We start from the raw sequence: 17,235 nt of genomic DNA on the forward strand, positions 1-17,235 counted from the left end.
GATATGGAATTTTTATCATCGGTCTACAAATGCCCACAGTGTACCAAGTGTCTAATCACAGGAAGACAAACCAGCCAGGCTGGCCGGGTGAATTATGCAGGCAGCAGTGGTAAACGACACATCTCCACTGTCACACACCGCAGGATCATCTGACCCCAACTTGACAATCATGCAATCATAAAATATCAGAGCCATCGACTGCCACTGCTAGCCTCTTGTCCCAGTCTCAGAAAGGCAAAACCAGTGGAGCAGGTATGTGAAAACCTAGCAGTCAATAAAACAAACCTCAGGCGCTCCACCTGGAAACCTCAGGCCTCTGTCTGCCTTTGTCCCTTTTGCAATCCGTCAAAATGGGCCCATTGTCACCTGGAAAATATGCTCCAAACAAAGTCTCCCTGTGCATTCAGCAGACAGCATGTAATTTAGATAGCTGTTTTTCACGGAACACCCAAGTGCTTTGTAAACAACAATTAAGATTCTTTCATACCCAGTAAGAAGGTGTCTTTTCACGTTACAGCTGAGGAAAGGAGTTAAAAGACAAGTACCGTGTTGCCCTGGCCGGTTTGGCTCAGCGGTTAGAGCGTGGGCCCGCGGAACAGAGAGGCCTGGGTTCGGTTCCCGCTTAGGGCACGTACCTCGGTTGCAGTTTGTCCCCAACTCCGGTTGGGGTCGTGTGGGTGGTGTTCACTCGATGTGTCTCTTCCATGTCGCTGTTTCTCTCTCTCTCTTCCACCCTCTCTCCCTCCTGCTCTATCTCAAGATAAATGCAAAAACGTCCTCAGGTGAGGATAAAAAGAAAAAAACAAGTACCATGTTAAGTGTCTGGTGGGGGAGAGCTGCCACCACAATTACACTAGGAATGTCATGTTATGGGGGAGGCTCCTTGTGAACCTAACCGGAGTCAGTGCTGGCACGAAACATTCCAGGTTTCTAATGCCAATGCTTAACTGAGTCTGTCTTCCTGCCCTCCACCATTATCCTTTCAGAAAAGGTATAGAAGCTGGAGGCTAAGGACCTGGACAGGAGAATGTCTTTATGTCTAATTCAGACAGGACCCTAGAGCTAGTCTGTTGTTATGGAGACAGCCTTTTTTTTTTGATACGTGCCCCTAGCGGAAACCGAACCCAGGACTCACTGGTCCGCAGGCTGATGCTCCAACCGCTGAGCCAAACTGGCCGGGGCTGGAGACGACTTTTCAATACAGAGAGAACATGGTGTGATTCCAAGACGGCGCTCCTGCCTCCTCTCTACCTCCACTGCCCTAATCTCCTTCAGACAGCCCATTGTTGAGACTAAACACATTCATAACTAAAACATACCTTTTTATAAAAAGTATTGGCCTTCCTTCAAATTTATCAATTCTGATAAAATCAACCTACTGAGAATCCACTAGACATCACCCCCAAACTCCACATTCTAGTCTCCTTTGAACCAAAAGTTTGTCTAGCCTGTCTGATGTTTTTAGAATAATCACTTTGTGAAGATTATTCTAACTCTAAAAGGTACCAATGGAAGAGGGGTATCATGGAGAAGTGGTTAAGAACACATACGTGGGGCGCAGGCTTGTAGGCTCCACTGTTTATCAGCTGGGCAATGGATGAGTTGCTTAATTTCTCTAGGCCTCAGTTTACTCGCCAATAAAATGGGCATAACAGGGTTGTGGTGAGACGAAATGGAACAATGCATGCAAAAGAATCCCTCAGTAAATGCTAACTATGATAACTGTCCCCCTCGGAGATGTTGCCTGGGGAAGGTATGTCCTGCACTTATAAAACAGGCAGAGTCCTGGAGCAGATACCCTGCTCCCACTTTCTAGAGTCACCAAAAACTATTATCTGCCCCAGGAAGATCACTTATATCAGGGCATCAGGGAACACTTTGGTGTGGGGTGGGGTTTTTTTTTAAGATAAAGTTAAGGGCTTGAAATGAGACAAAGGAAAAACAAGTACCAGAATTGCAATGTTAACATTTTTATTGAACTGAAATGGGTGTCGAACAACAGGGCCACCACAGCTGCTGAGCTCAGTAACAACTGAAAAGTCCCTGCGACATTTTACCTTCGAGAGTCCTAACATGGTTTGTTTGAAACAACTGAGAAACAGCATAGATATATAGTTTTTAACACTTCAAAATATTTTGAAATGAGCCTCACAGCCTTGTTCAGTTTTCAGGTTACAAAGAACATTGATAACATCTTCTGTTGCCTTCACTTTGTAGTGTCAGTTAAATATCCCTTCCCAAAATGTTCCTCTCAAAGTGCTGGTTATAAATCCCCCCCCAGCTGGTACACGTAAGAAAAGATTTAGTAACACTTGGGCAAGTAATAAACTGTGAGAACTTCATAAGTAGCAAAGGCATATACCAAGCATACGTGACAACACTCACACTGCCAGAAAGACAATGAACAGGCAAGTACCAGAAGCAAAGAATAAAGGCAACCGAGCAGTGTTGGAACTAATGGATCATTTGTGGCTAAACTTCATTTCAACATCTTGCTTCCAACATGCAAGTATGCATTTGTTTTACATAATAAAGTGAAATACTTTAAGGGAAAAGAAAACTCACTCCTCTACGAGTTAAAAGATCAATCAGAGATGAAAAAAATTAATACTGAATTTTTATAATCAATGCACGGAGTAATAACAGAAACTGACCACACCAATGACTTTTGAGGGAGCCAGTAGTCCTGAACATCACCACTACTTAGAGTTGAAAGTTAACCCTCTAAATGACTCCACAAGAAATGAAACCCAACAAGATAGGAAATGAAATCCCCACATAAAAAAACAATACCACATCTAGTTAATGTTCTTTTTGGTTTGTATTAAATCAGCTGCTCATTCAATCTAGAATTAATTTATGAGTGTTGGTAAAAATCTTCAAATTATTTTAGATGAAATGTGATGAAAACAGAACTCATTCTCTCATCTTGATAATGCTGTTTTACACTTAATGTTTCTTTAAAAAAAAAAAAACTAAATTCTACGACCAAAGTAACTGATGCTAAGCCCACCCATACCTCAGCAATTATTCGAAAGTATCTAAAAATCTAGCAGTAGGACATGAATGATGATTATAAATATTTTAATAGGCTTATGCCCATCTTTAAGAGATGCAGCCTCAGGTAACAGCAGAGTCAGAGATTTACAACTGATAGACACATTTTATAAGGATCTGTCCATTGTACACAACAAACATCTAAATTAAGGCTTTTATAGGTTGGTGGTCAAGTCTATGGGTGTGCAACGCTGGATTTTTCTGAAGCATCTCCAGCTTCTATTATGACCCTATTTGTAAACCAGAAGATGTGCTGATGTAGGTGGGTAGGAGCTCCAAGGGCGAACAATAAACCAACTAGAAGACTTGTCTGTAAACAAGTTCCGGAATAAAAGTTGGCAGTGAAACGTTGGAGAGGGTGCCTCACATGCTGTCGAGGGGAAAGTGATGTGCCTGCTGATAGAGATGGGCTTAAAACAACAACAACAAACCAATAGCTGAACTTCAGTTCAAGATTTTGAGATTGAGAGACCTAAGGTTTCTACATCCAAACCAATGTTTCTTACACTTTAACTTGCAAAAGTCACCTGGAGGATACTTACTATGAAAGTATGGGTGGATACCTGGGCCCTATACCCAGAGATTCTAATTTGGGTGATGTAAGTGGTCCAAGCACCTTGTTTTTGAGAAACACCACTCATAGCAAATAGCAGCACACAATCTTTGATTAAAAGGCCAAGATGTTTAAGAAATGACATCAATGAGGAGGTTGTTACCTATAGACAAATCCCTCAGCAGACTTCACCATAATAATATGAGGATCAAATTGACCCCCAATTAAGTATGTTTCCTTTCCTATCTTCTTTTCAACTGAAAGTCTGAAATCAATGAACATTTAATAATGATTGTACCAATTCTGAGGTAAAAGGAAGAGCACCAGGGATCTCAATGCTAAAAGAAATAGAATTCCCAAGAGGTCCATGCTACATAGAAATTAAATTTCTGCAGTAATGTTATAGAGTTATGGTGTGGAGGGTCTTGCTTCAGTCTTTGAATAGTTTGTGTACTTTCACTATATTATCTACTCTTTCCAGTTAAGATTTTAGAAGAACTCCAAAGAGAGAGTTCATCTACGTGCTCTCTCAGGTTATCTAGAAACTAACATTTTCTGGTTTACAGCGATACACAACAAAGTTATTTATTTATTTTTTTGGATGCTGGAGACAAACATCTTTATTAAAGATACTACCAAATTTTGGCAAACATTTCAGAACAGATTTGTAAACATAATGCTTCCCTTTTTAACTGGCAACACTTTGAAAAGACAACACGGTAAGACGACACAACTTGAATCAACATTAGTTCAAAGTCCTTACATTTTTGACATAACTTATGTTCCCACATGATAAAACAAGTGATAGTTTAAATCAACGTCAACAGATAAACTCCATGAAATGAAAGTTTGTGCTGTTTGATGAATCACAGTATGCTATGGTTAAATATATCCTCTGTTTTTCATATTCCTGGCACCCAGGATGAAGAAAAAAATCTTTAAATATACATTTCATGTAGGTAATAACTTCTTTGCACATCTCTCTTCAAAAAAATACTTTATACCAGTATATAAATAGGTTACCTACATATTTAATTTTATAATTTTGCCCCAAAACTATAGATTTGTTTCATTTTCAGAATATATCAATTTTGCCCAACAACAAAGCTGACGAACGGTTGAAATGGAAATGCTTTTGTCTTTCACAATAGAAGTAGCTATTTGACAGAAAACAAAAACAAAAAAAACCTACAGTAACACTCGTCAGTTGTTTAACCTGAGCGTTCGGCCTACTGAGAGCAGCAGCTTGTTCCCTTCATGCACGCTCACATCCACACCACCTCTGCACACACACACAGGTCGCGGACACTCTTTCAGACGCTGGTAGGCCACAGTGTGCTTCCCACTGCTCCAATCAAGTGGGAAGCAGTGTAGCTAATGATTAACCACACTATGTACACAACTAGCAAACACCTTAAGGCAACCATTGCAATGGGGGGTTAACTGGCAGAGCAATTTACTGTTCTATTTCGAGTCAGCCTATATATATATATGCACGTGTGTAGCTAGCTACACACGTATACATACACATAGACCTTTCTATGTATTAACCCTCCAAAACAATGTTTTAATTTTTTTGTATTTTGTGCAAATTTCTAAATATGCTACCATTTAAGGCAAAGAGTTCGCATTAAGAAAGGTCAGAAAATAGGCTTATGTTTATCCAAAAGCATTTCACCTTGCACATTACTGGTTGTTTTGTTTTTTTAACACACATAACTTTGAAGTGTGGACACTAGATTCCCAATATCTAAAAAAAAAATCATTTCTAATTACAAACAAGTTTTTAAGAAAAAAAACTGATTTGAAGTATAGATACTGGATCCCCAATATCTAAAACAAAAAAATCACTTCTATTGACAAACACAAGTCTTGAGGGAGAAAACAAGGACCAGAAAAAGCAGCTTCAAAAATGCAGGGAAGCAAAGAAAAGGGTGGGGATTGGGGAGGCGGGAGAGGGGCAGCAAAAAAAAGGTAACTCAAGTTTACACATACTGAAACTTCCAACAGGCAAAGTTTCACTTTTTTTTTTTAGAATCTTAGAGCAACTCATTTGGAATTTTAAATAAATAAGCTTAAGTTTATTCACATCTTCTGGTCCAAGCAGAGCTCTAGTGCCATGACTCTGCTTGCTGTTGGTCAAATTCACCTATGAGTCTTTTGATGTGAGCCAGCTTGTTATGAAGATACTCGCATCTGTATTTTTCTTCATGGTAATTGGGACTAGACTGTGGGTGAAAAAAAAACAACAATGAGGAATCAGGTTACAGAATTTATAATTCCCAACTTTATGTCAGCGAACCAACAGTGATCCTACTACCTACCTGCTTGATCTTCTGATATTCTTGTAAGACTTCTTCATGAACATTCTACAAAATTAAAAAAATTAGAAATCAGAAGAGAACTTTTTTGCTTGCAATATAAAGATTAACTCATATGCCAGGGTGTGGGAAATATGACGATGGGAATAGAAGTCGGCACAATCTTTAAGGAAGGCAATTCGGCAACTGCTCTCAGTACAATGAATGCAGAAGTAACTCGGCACTTCTACCTGTCTGCCAGATTCACCTGTGCTCAGTGAAATGACATGTGCAGAAGGGTAACTGCTGCAGCACTGTTTGTAAAGCACAAAACATTAAACAAAATCTAAGTGTCTATTAATCCAAAAGGGAACACTAAGGAGACCATTAAAAAGGGGGGAAGTGTTTATATAAAAAATTCTCTAAGATGCATTATATTCAGTGAAAAAAGCAAAGTGCAGAACAATTATACAGTTTGATATCATATGTTTAAAAGAAGGAAACAATATATTCTAAGAATTTCATTACTTCTAAGATGCATATTTCTTCTCATTTTAATGAAATCAGATAAATAACATTGTATCAGAGTTTAACTTACTGGAACATAAGACAATGGTGCATCCTATAATTAGATATCTTAGATTTAATTACATATGGTAAAAATGTGAATTTGCTTGTGTATATACATCTTACACACACACACACACATCTCTGAAAGAATACATTGGAAACCAGTACTACTGATTGCCTCCAGGGAGGAAAGTTGAGTGGTTGGGGAAAATGGCTAAGCCTTATGTATCATATAACCTGATGTACAATGGATCTAAGCAGGTTCCAAACGCTTACATTTATTCTGCACGAGTATATAATCACCTCATTTTACAGATGGGTATTTTGAGACAAGTTAAATAACTTGCCCAAGGTCACACAAGTATTAAATGGTAGGAACTGGGAATCAAACCCAGGCATTCTGACTCTGGAACCTGCTCCTAACCACTAAGCAATCCTTGGAATTACACTTTAAATATAATCATGGTACACTGGAATAACTATATAGGAAAAAAAACCAACCTGACATAACCATATCATTGACCTTCTGCACCCTCAAACACCAACTCCTCTGACAAAATCTTCTATAATTCTGGGCGGCTTGTTTAAGAGATTAAGGCCCACTAATAGAAGACATACTGAATCTCTAGAGCACAGGCGCTTCCATTGTGGGAAAACTCATCCATTCTCCCACTTGGTTCCTGTCAGAATAATGGTAGTGGCCCGGGGTCTATGCTTGTGAAGTACGACAAAGTTATCTGGCCAGCCCAAGGAAGGAACCACTCATTTACATTAGTCCTTTCGCTAAGAACTATGAGAACAATCGGGTCAGGCTTCTACTGCTCTTTGTTAGCTGTAGGGAAGTGAAAACTGATTAATACCTGTTAACCAACGTCTGTCTCTGGAGTAGCTGGAAGCACCATGCTTTTTTTCATTTAACCCCAAACTTCTGTGGTATGAAGCCCCTGTTATATTCTGTGTCTATATCTTTCCTATTTTATGCCTGACTGAGGTTATATAAAAAATTAAGCCTGGCTGGTGTGGCTCAGTGATTGAGCATCGACCCATACGCCAAGAGGTCACCGGTTCGATTCCCGGTCAGGGCAGATGCCCAGGTTTCGGGCCCAATCCCCAGTAGGGGGCATGCAGGAGGTGGCCAATCGATGTTCTCTCTCATCGGTGTTTCTATTTCTTGCTCCCTCTTCCTTCCTCTCTCTAAAAATCAATTAAGAAAAAAAAATTTTTTTAAATTAATTAAAGTATTTACTTGAAATTGCAATTTTGGGTAACAGCACCAGATCTAGGAGCTGTAGCCTGAGTTGAGTTGGCAATGCAATAAAATACTTTGAAGAATCATGAATCAAATTTTTTTTCCCTATTTAGTTGTGTTTGGTATTTTCCCCAATACACTATATATTATAGTAAATGTATAAGAATATATTACATATTTTACACATATTATGTTAAATAAAAAGGTTATTTTTTTTCCACTGATGGAAATACAAGTTCATTGTGTTTACTTATTTTCAATAACTATTTCAAATATTTAGTTTCCTAGCTCATTTTAAATGAGAGCCCAGAGCTGCAGAGAAGGTGATCAGTGAGAAGACTCACTCTGGAAGCTAACAGGATGCCTGGGGGTTGGGCCGGACAGAGAAAGAAACAAATATGAAAGCCAGTCCATATAGGAACAAATGCATTTACCTGATATTCTTTTGAGCCTGGAGAAAGGCGCTTTCGTTGCGCATCCAGTTTGATAAATCTTCTTGCTACAGTCTCCATTCTGGCGTGCAAGGCCCTGTACTCATCATACTCCGCATTGAAGTCATCCTTGTAATTCTGGCGTTGCTCGTAAGAGACAATAGCAATATATTTTCTAATAATAAAAAAAAACCAAACAGGATAAAAGATAGCCATGTCACTCCTTCAAAGACCTTCCAGGTGAAATTATGCTACCGAAGAGCTTAGAAGCCCAATGAAAAAAGGCATGGTGGCAATGGAATTAAAGTACAACTATGTAAAAAGAAAACAACACTCATATAGATATAGCTTCCTAAACCTTTATCTACCCAAAATAATTCACTACATACTAGCAGCAGAGGCCAACATCTATTACCAGTCACATGGAGACAGAGGGATAGCGCAGAACCGGGAAAATGCCACACAGTCACCAAGTGCGAAAGTCAATCTCTCTCTCGACTTGCTGCTTTATGAGGGAAGCTGTCTTTAGGTCTTTCACACCTGCTGCCACCAAGGTGCCTTGGGATTAGTTCCCTCTCTCCCTTTCCTCCCATTTCTGATTAGGCAAATATATAAAATACAAAAGGGAAATTGTTTATCACTTTAAAAAGTGACATAGTATAGCATGTGTAACAGAAAGGCAGTGTTGTGCTACTAGTCTAATTTACTTTCTTAATAAAAATGCCATAAACCTGTTTTATTTTGGGGTATGAATACTTCTAAGAACCTGAGGAATGAAGGCCGTTTTCCCAGAGTGTCAGTTCATTTAGTGGTTAATACATGAAACCAGCATTTTCATATTAAAACAGAATTATTATTTGTTCGTGGACCTGGGGACTGGGATCACCTCAGGGCCTGGTCTGGCCTCTGCACTCTGTGCTTCTGTCATGGAATGCAAAAGTCCCTTGACTTTATTGAGATAAAAATGAAGATTTCAAAGCAATTTTAAGCAGGGAGCCCCAGAGTATACATAATATTCTTCATTGTGGGAAAACCGTGGAGTTCAGTCCTCTCCGAAACAGTTTCAGATAATCTTGTCACTTTTATTTAAAATGGGACAGCACAGATAGCTAGTTGGAGATGTGAGAAGTGGTGCAGTGAGCAACCTTAATGTCCTCATTAATATCTATCCATGCCGAGTTAGCCAGTGCAGCAGTGTAATTTTCTAGGTGTAATGGAGACGTGTGGTGTGCAGCCTGAAAGCTGTCCTGCGGTGTCTTTGCTGTGAAAGGCAGCGCCAGCCAAGCAAGGCAGCAGGGGGAAGTGTCCTCTCCAGACGGGCCGTCCTCACTGCACAGCAGAGGGGCCCACTCAGGAGAAGCAATTCCTGGGGACAGCGTATGTGAGGAAAATGGTCAAACAGATTGTGAAACTCAGGTTCAATTTGTTATACAAAATACTTATCCTGCTTTCTCAAACCACACCCTCCATATTTCACTTAATATCCTTAGAAAAATAACAAACTGACCAACAGGTGTGTTGCTATTATAGAAGATTATTTGATTATACTGGCATTTTAAGGAAAAGCATTTCGCTATTTTTACCAAAAAGTCTGAGTTCTACAGGTGGCTTGTAATGCAGCAATGGAATAAAATTTTAAACAGTCTGGACAATTCACAACCAGAAGGAGAAGTATTCCTATTATATAAAAATCAAAATACTTCCCTGGCCTGTTTGGCTCAGCGGTTAGAGCGTCCACCTGCGGTCCTGAGAGACCCGGGTTTGGTTCCCGCTAAGGGCGCGTACCTCGGTTGCAGTTTGTCCCCGGCCCTGGTCAGTTGTGCGGGTGGCAGCCACTCGATGTGTTCCTTTCACATCGATGTTTCTCTCTCTCTCTCCCTCCCACTCTACCTGAACAAAAAATGAAAAATGTCCTCGGGTGAGGAAAAAAAAAAAAATCAAAATACTGTAGTTAAGTATGAATTATTCAGAAGCTGATCATTAAGGTTTGATAGTATAGTCTTTTGGTTTCTCATAAAAAAAACTTAAGTTTTATACTTCTGGAGATTTTTCTGAAAATTCATGCTTTCTCACCATTTTTAGAAAAATTTCTGTATTTATACAAGACTTAATTTTTGGTTAAAACAAATTGCTTTTACTTAAATAATGTAAGCAAACAATTGCACAGGTTATATATATTTGTAATTATTAAAGAGCTAAAAACAAGACAAATGTACAGAAATGCAGAGGCAGATGCAGTAACCATCCTTAAATCACTAAGTTAAAAAAGTTTTAATTAGAATTAACTGATAGTTGACAAAACATAGCCTGAATCCACAGGGGAAAGGTCAGAATTATTTTGCAGTCTCCTTACATGATCTGTCAAACATAACAAGTATACATCACTAGGGCAAAAAAGAGGAATTTAGAATCCATTGTGAGAGAATGAGAGCACAGCACTGCCGTTGTTATTTGAGGGGGCAGCAACTTTGACAGCACTTTTAAGGAGAAATGGGTATACAGTCGGACAGATGAACCTCATCATCAGTGGAGACAGGTGCTATCCCCCAACGAACCCTTCCTGGGCCAACTCAGTGGTGGCTGCTTTTCAAAGCCCCCACACAGAACTCCAAAACCATACACTACTCAGCATGGTTTCTTGGGTTCCTTTTAGTTAAGAGATGATAACCAGCATTATGGTTTCCTGCTATATCATTCCCCAATAAATACTGCTTTCACACACACTACTGTTAAGCAAAAATAACACATTTTAAGTGTAAAATGTTCTCTACTCTGGAAATGAGCATTTCATAGGATATGGAGGACTAAATAGCATAGTTTGACTTTGTCCACCATGAGATGGTACTAAATAGAGAAAAACATGTTCATACAGCCCAGATTTCATTTTCTATTCTACATTCAGGCTATCTTGCACATTTGTTCATTCTTTAAGCTATCGACAGTCAGGCCCACTTGCTCTTTCACTCTCCATTTTTTCCAGGCTCTTACAACTTAATTATTTTCTTCTTATAGAAGCCTCTGAGTCTGTAAAAAAGCTAGAATTATGTGTCCAGGTTATAATTTCTGTGATAGCCAGTTACAAAAATGTCCCCAGCTCAGCATTTAGCAACTTGTTGTCATAACAAGAAAACCATTATAACCTGTACTAAAGTGAGGTGATCAAATTTTACTATTATCTGCTTTTAAAATTAATTTGATGGCAGAGCTTTATTTAAACAAAATCAATCACTCTCTACTTTGTATTAACTGCAGAGGTTTAAGCATGTTACCAGTAACACATGCAGGGAAGGACTGTGCATTGATAAACTGTCAGCTTTGAGGAGTCAGATCCCTGAAATCTCCTATAATCAAATGCTTGGCCTGGCCCCGGAACAAAGGACCGGCTTCTCTATACTTAAAGGCCACTGCGCAAAGCTCAGAGCAAGGGGAGGCACAACCGACTGAAGCAGACAAGGGTAGATTTGGGACGAGCAGGCTTAATGGCAGCCTTTCAATTGCAGGGGTGGCTTTAGGACACTATTTCTGGAACGTCTTACTTTTCTGATTTGCAAATTATGGGAAAAGAATTTGCAAACTTTCTAAAATTAAACAGTTCTCTCTCATTGGCAGACATCTGAACTTACATCAAATAATCTGGGAGTTCAATTGTTGAAGAAGGCTCCGTGGAGGCAGTGCAACCCTCTTTAACTCCTACGAAGAAAAAAATTCAAGTGTTCACCAACAGTATGGTTATAAAATGCCTATAATTCTAAAATAGATCAGAAACATCTGGAGCACTTTTCCTCAAATTCTATTCTTCCATCTCAATAAGCAACAGTGAGCAAGGAATACAATTGAACATGAACAATAGAGGCCCTATGACCAGCGCCAGCAGAACCGATGCCAGGCATTGAAAGCACCCTGGCTACTGCAGTGTCTGCACAATAAAGGAATTCCATCTTAACCCAAGGTCAATCTTCTATTCTTTCAACAACAGTTGTGGCATCTGCCCAGCAATTCAAAGATTGTGATGGCAGATGCAGCCAGACAATGGGAGATAAACTTTTACATCAACATCTACTTTTCATAGGATTCAAACAAGGCAGATGAGACAGTGAAGTCAGGTAGCAGACTGTTTCAGTCACTGTATTTTTACTGCTGCCCTTTTTGTATGCAGACAGTGGAACTGGGTAGGAAGTTTTCCTGTCGGTTTAAAGTAATTTAAAATAAGTTATTACTAAACACTGATTTATAATCCTCTAATCTCTAACCTTCATAATAACATAGATTTGTTTTTAAAAGGCCAAAAAGATAAAGTGCTGATCATTCAGGACCATGCTGTGAAAGTGTATAAATCCCGAAGTATTTCATTTGTTTGAACGTGCCATTTGCACGGGGTATGATTAGATATTTTACTAGGGTAATTTTTATCATTCAAAGTAGAATTAAAGTAATAACTCAAACTCTAACCCTGCCTGCTGGCAAAACAAAATTGAATATTTGATATCTTGGTTTAATACTTTAAATAACAAGCATATTAAACAAATTATGCAAATTCTATGGACTTTTTATTCATGTTCATGGATTGTACATATACAGTACATACAGTAGTTTCCCATTATCCAGAAGGTGATATGTTCTAAGACCCCTAATGGATACCTAAAACCACTTATAGTACCAAGTCCCATATATACTGTTTTTTCCTCTACATAGGTACACTTGACAGCTTCACTCTGGCATCTCTGAATTGCCAACATCACTATGTACTCCTGTGCTGTGGGACCATTATTAAGTAAAATAAGGGTGACTTGAACACAAGCCCTGTGATACCTAGACAGTTGATCTGATAACCCAGCCAGTACTAAGTGACTGTCAGACAGGTAGTGTATACAGGGTGGAGACATTGGACAAAGGGGTGATTCATGTCCTGGGCGGTACAGAGAGAAAGGCAGTGAGATTTTATCACGCTCCTCAGAATGGCATGCAATTTAAAACTTATGAACTGTTTATTTCTGTAATTTTGCATTTAATATACTTGGACCACAGTTGACAGTGGGTAACTGAAACCACAGAAAGCAGAACTGTAGATAAGGGGGGGACTACTGTCTATTTGATTCATGCTTGGGTAGAAGTTTGTTTTTACAACAGCCTGAGTCTTAAAGGAAAAGGCATCAAGTATATGTCTCCTGGCTTCTCCTTTGACACAAACACCAGTGAAGTTGCAACAAATAGATACAGGGAATGTGGGTCTGATTTGTCTTCAGTTTGTGATTATCTCAATTGTCTTTGAAAGACACCACATCCTCACTGAAGGTTCAAAGAAACTAGGTCTGCTTATCCAGGCCTCAAACTCTAAGAAGATCTAAACATACTGGGATACAATCCTTCCGGCACTAACCTCTGACTTAGGATCACCAATGAGAGTGGGAAGTGTGGAGTGTGGGCATACCCAGAGACCTGGTGTACTAACTCTACACGAGGTTTTATTACCTCTTGCCTTTCCTGACCTGGCAAATTCAAGCACAATAGTGTTTGAGGAAAAAAGCTTACACCTTTCTCTTGGGCCACTATATAGTATCACACTGATCTAAATATTTCAACAGATATACTTTGACATGCAATATATTTAATCCAGGTCAATAATGGTACTGTATCATACTATTCTATATCAAAGCTTCTCTCATATGGTAAAAATAGTCAATTAAATCTAAGCACTACATATTTTCAGTATTGTGGAAAAATTACAGAAAGATAATACTCCTGAAACTCTCTTCATTAAGGTAACTTTTCTAAAGTTGTATTTTCCTGGGGAATTTTTTTCTTAGTTTTTATGCTGGGTTTAAAATGGGCATAAATACTAAACAATGGGCCAGGATGTTCTATGTGCTAGCATGTAAGACATTAAGTTTTAGAAGACAACTCAAAACCAAAACAAAAAACAAAAAAAACAAAACAAAAAAAAAACCAAGAATGAACAATTTTGTCATTGGGTTTTAAAAATCACTATACCCCAGGTAAGCAATCCTGCTACTGGTTAGCTTTTTCTTTAGAGATAAAGCATTATTCTAAGCTTCTTTAGGTTTCTAGATATTTGGCTTTTAAAGCATCCAAAAGCTTTAAATGATTAATTTTACTAATAACAACTGATGTTTACTAAGACAAACTGCCTTTACTCTGAATGAAGATGATATTATGAATCTGTAAATGTAATTTTACTTTGTCTGTTTTATAAAGAATTTGACATTTCCCCTGTACTAATATTAATTAAGGCATGAGTGACCCTGTTTCTTTGGCAAAGAAAGAAAGAAATATTTTTATTGCTTCATTTTAAATCACTTCAAGAATGGCATATAACAGGTCATGTTGAGGTTTCATAATACCATCATAGTATAGAAAAGGGCAACAAAGCCCACCTTCTTTAAAGGGGTCTCTGGAGGATGACAGGGTCATTTTCAAATGTCACTCACCACCTTATTAACAAATATAGAAACACAGTTAATAAGTGGCTAAAGAGAGATTAAAAATGACTGCAGTAAAATGCAAAACAAAAAACACAACCTGCTCAAAAAACACAATACTAAGATTAGTAACTAAATGAAACCTCATTTGATGAAAAGGCATTACTAATTATGAACAGCATAACCTCACACTCACGAAGTCGCCTCTTCTTATTCATTTATGTGTGTAGTTGGTTTTTACAAGTATAAAATACCTTCATTGGAATCCGGACTGGAGTTGTTCAGCTTGGCAATTTCCTCATCTCTTTTAAGGTCCTCTTCCTTTTCCTCATTCAGCTCAATATCATGTTTCTTTATTTGGTCCTTTTCCTTGTGTTTTTTAGACTTCTTTTTGGACTTTTTGTGAGACGTTGAATGGTTTTCTTCCGTAGGCTTTGGACACTTTAGTAGAACTGAATCAGAGGGTAAGGTTTCCAGAGAAGTCCTAGAGGTATATTTGTCTTGCTGGTCCTCACAGATACTACTGTTCTGACTAAAACTGTCAACAGGTAGGTCTTGAGTCCCCCGGCCTTCTGGAGTGCTAGGGGAATTGGAGTTAGAATCTGCAGCCTGAGGAGGACTGGAGACGGGCAGGTGGGTGGAAGGCAGTGGTGGAGCGGTGGGGATGGCAGCGGCTGCAGGGGGTGGCGGGAGCCCTGCAGCAGATTTTTCACTGGTAGAATTCAAATGACCATTTAATGTTGGTGGCACTCTATTTGTCAGGTGAGATATTCGAGCTTTTTTATTCATTAAAGGATCGATGAAATCTGAATCTAAAAGCCGTTTCTGGGTGGGGGGAACAGGAAAAAAGATGAACCAGTTTGCACTAAAATACAATATATGCATTGCTGTTACCATAAGAACAACTAAGTAATTTTATTCATCCTTAATTTATCACTGGTGTTATGTTAAACCTTTCTCCAAGCTTAAGCAAAAACAAATGAGCCACAAAAGAAAAAAAAGTGACAAATTCTCATTTCTAATGTGAAAAAGGAGAATTTGGCAAATACAGGGGTGGGTAAAAGTAGGTCTACTGTGCCACTGTGACTTTCCTTTGAGTTAATAAAGCCACTGTAATAACCATAACTTTCATGTCTTTTTCCATACAAACAACTGTAAACCTATTTTTAACCACCCCTGTATACATTTCTTGGAGTACTTAGCTTTCTGATCATACAACCCCACCCTCAGTTCTTTGAGAGACTATGCCAATTTATGTGAATTATACCAGTCAGGAGAGTATTCAATAGAGGTGGCCTCCTTCCTCTGCTGATTTAGTTATAAGTGGGAGGAGGATGCAGTTTCTACCATTTCCACACTGTCAAAACAATAGAGGTAGGTAAAAGACAAGAAGCCTACACTTATAATCTCTAATGTACGAAGATGCTTCAGTTATGAATATTTTAGCTGTCATTTATTATTTCACCTGTCTGAGGATGAAAACATCCAACACCTTCAGAGTAACTTCTCTATGTATCTCTATCATTGTTGAAACACTACTGATTTTTTTTCCCCTTCAATGGATTGGAAAATAAATCTTAATAATTGGCCCATAAAAATCATATGGAATTACTGTTTCAATCATTTAAAAAATCATGCTAATATTAACCCAATCCAGCAACAATAGCATTTAAATTAAAAAGATGATTCAGATCGTTGAAAAGTATAAATCATATATCCAATGAAATACTGTGACTTAAACTTAAGCTTGAGAGAAAATAAGTTAATCATTCCATTAATTTAATCTGTTTTCAATTTAGCACCATTGATTTGGCACCCAGTATATAATCAGATCAGAACTATAAGCAGCTCCATGGTAAGTGGCATTAAATTGAGGCTTCTATAGATAGTGTACACACAACGTCAGAATTGCTTTTATTTTGTTCCTCCTGTTCCTCACAACAGGTTGTTAACATTTTCTGACACATGAATAGCCTTTGCCCAGGGCATTCTTACTGCTCGCCAACCATCTGTCCTGTCTCCCTAATCCTTAGGAGAAGGGTCCAGAGAGAGAAACACTACCAGCAGTACTGGGGTAAAGAGGCCTGTCCCACTCTAAGTTCCAAAGCCCTGGGAAACTGAGAGTTCAAGGCTGGCTGGGTCCTCCGAAATCCAAGCGGGTTTGAACTCTAACACCATCCAGGATCTTCCCACCCTTTTCCAGGATAAACTGAATTGAAACTAAGCTGGATTAAAGTGTAATTGCAGTATTCTGATTGAGATCTAATTGAAAGTGATTTAAGAACATATGTATGAAATGGCAGAATTTTTTGTTTGCTTATTTAAAAAATATTTTTCCCCAAGAATATTTTTCTGGAACATATTTCAGATAAAATTAAACATCTTCAATATTCTATATAATCTGAGAATATATATGGGATTGGATAGGTCTTCTAGTTAGTGACCAAATAGAAAAGTAGATAATCTTAAAAAAAAAAAAAAAAAAAAAAAGGTAACCTTTAAAAATGGAAAAGCAGGAGATTCCAAAATGGCAGCAGGGTGAATGGAAGCTACACAGACCATTCCCAGGACCAAATCGGAATTACAACTAAAATAAAGACAAATCGCCGGGAAAAAACAATGGAGAAGCAGCTTGGGA

General features: G+C 38.5%; 1 protein-coding gene across 1 annotated transcript in view; it reads right to left on the reverse strand.

The window, feature by feature from the left end:
• Nucleotides 1–1,994: 1,994 nt before the first annotated feature.
• ELL2 (elongation factor for RNA polymerase II 2) overlaps nucleotides 1,995–17,235 on the reverse strand; it is an 85,565-nt gene continuing 70,324 nt past the window's right edge. The window contains exons 8-12 of the mRNA XM_036280484.1: nucleotides 14,852–15,422; nucleotides 11,784–11,850; nucleotides 8,164–8,335; nucleotides 5,935–5,979; nucleotides 1,995–5,838 (exon numbers count right to left, since the gene is read on the reverse strand). Of these exons, the coding sequence (XP_036136377.1) occupies nucleotides 5,722–5,838; nucleotides 5,935–5,979; nucleotides 8,164–8,335; nucleotides 11,784–11,850; nucleotides 14,852–15,422 (972 nt within the window). The 3' untranslated portion in view covers nucleotides 1,995–5,721. The remainder of the gene's footprint in view (nucleotides 5,839–5,934; nucleotides 5,980–8,163; nucleotides 8,336–11,783; nucleotides 11,851–14,851; nucleotides 15,423–17,235) is intronic.

Source organism: Molossus molossus, unplaced genomic scaffold (genome assembly GCF_014108415.1).
Source record: "Molossus molossus isolate mMolMol1 unplaced genomic scaffold, mMolMol1.p scaffold_m16_p_3, whole genome shotgun sequence".
In the NCBI taxonomy this organism is placed as follows: Eukaryota; Metazoa; Chordata; class Mammalia; order Chiroptera; family Molossidae; genus Molossus; species Molossus molossus.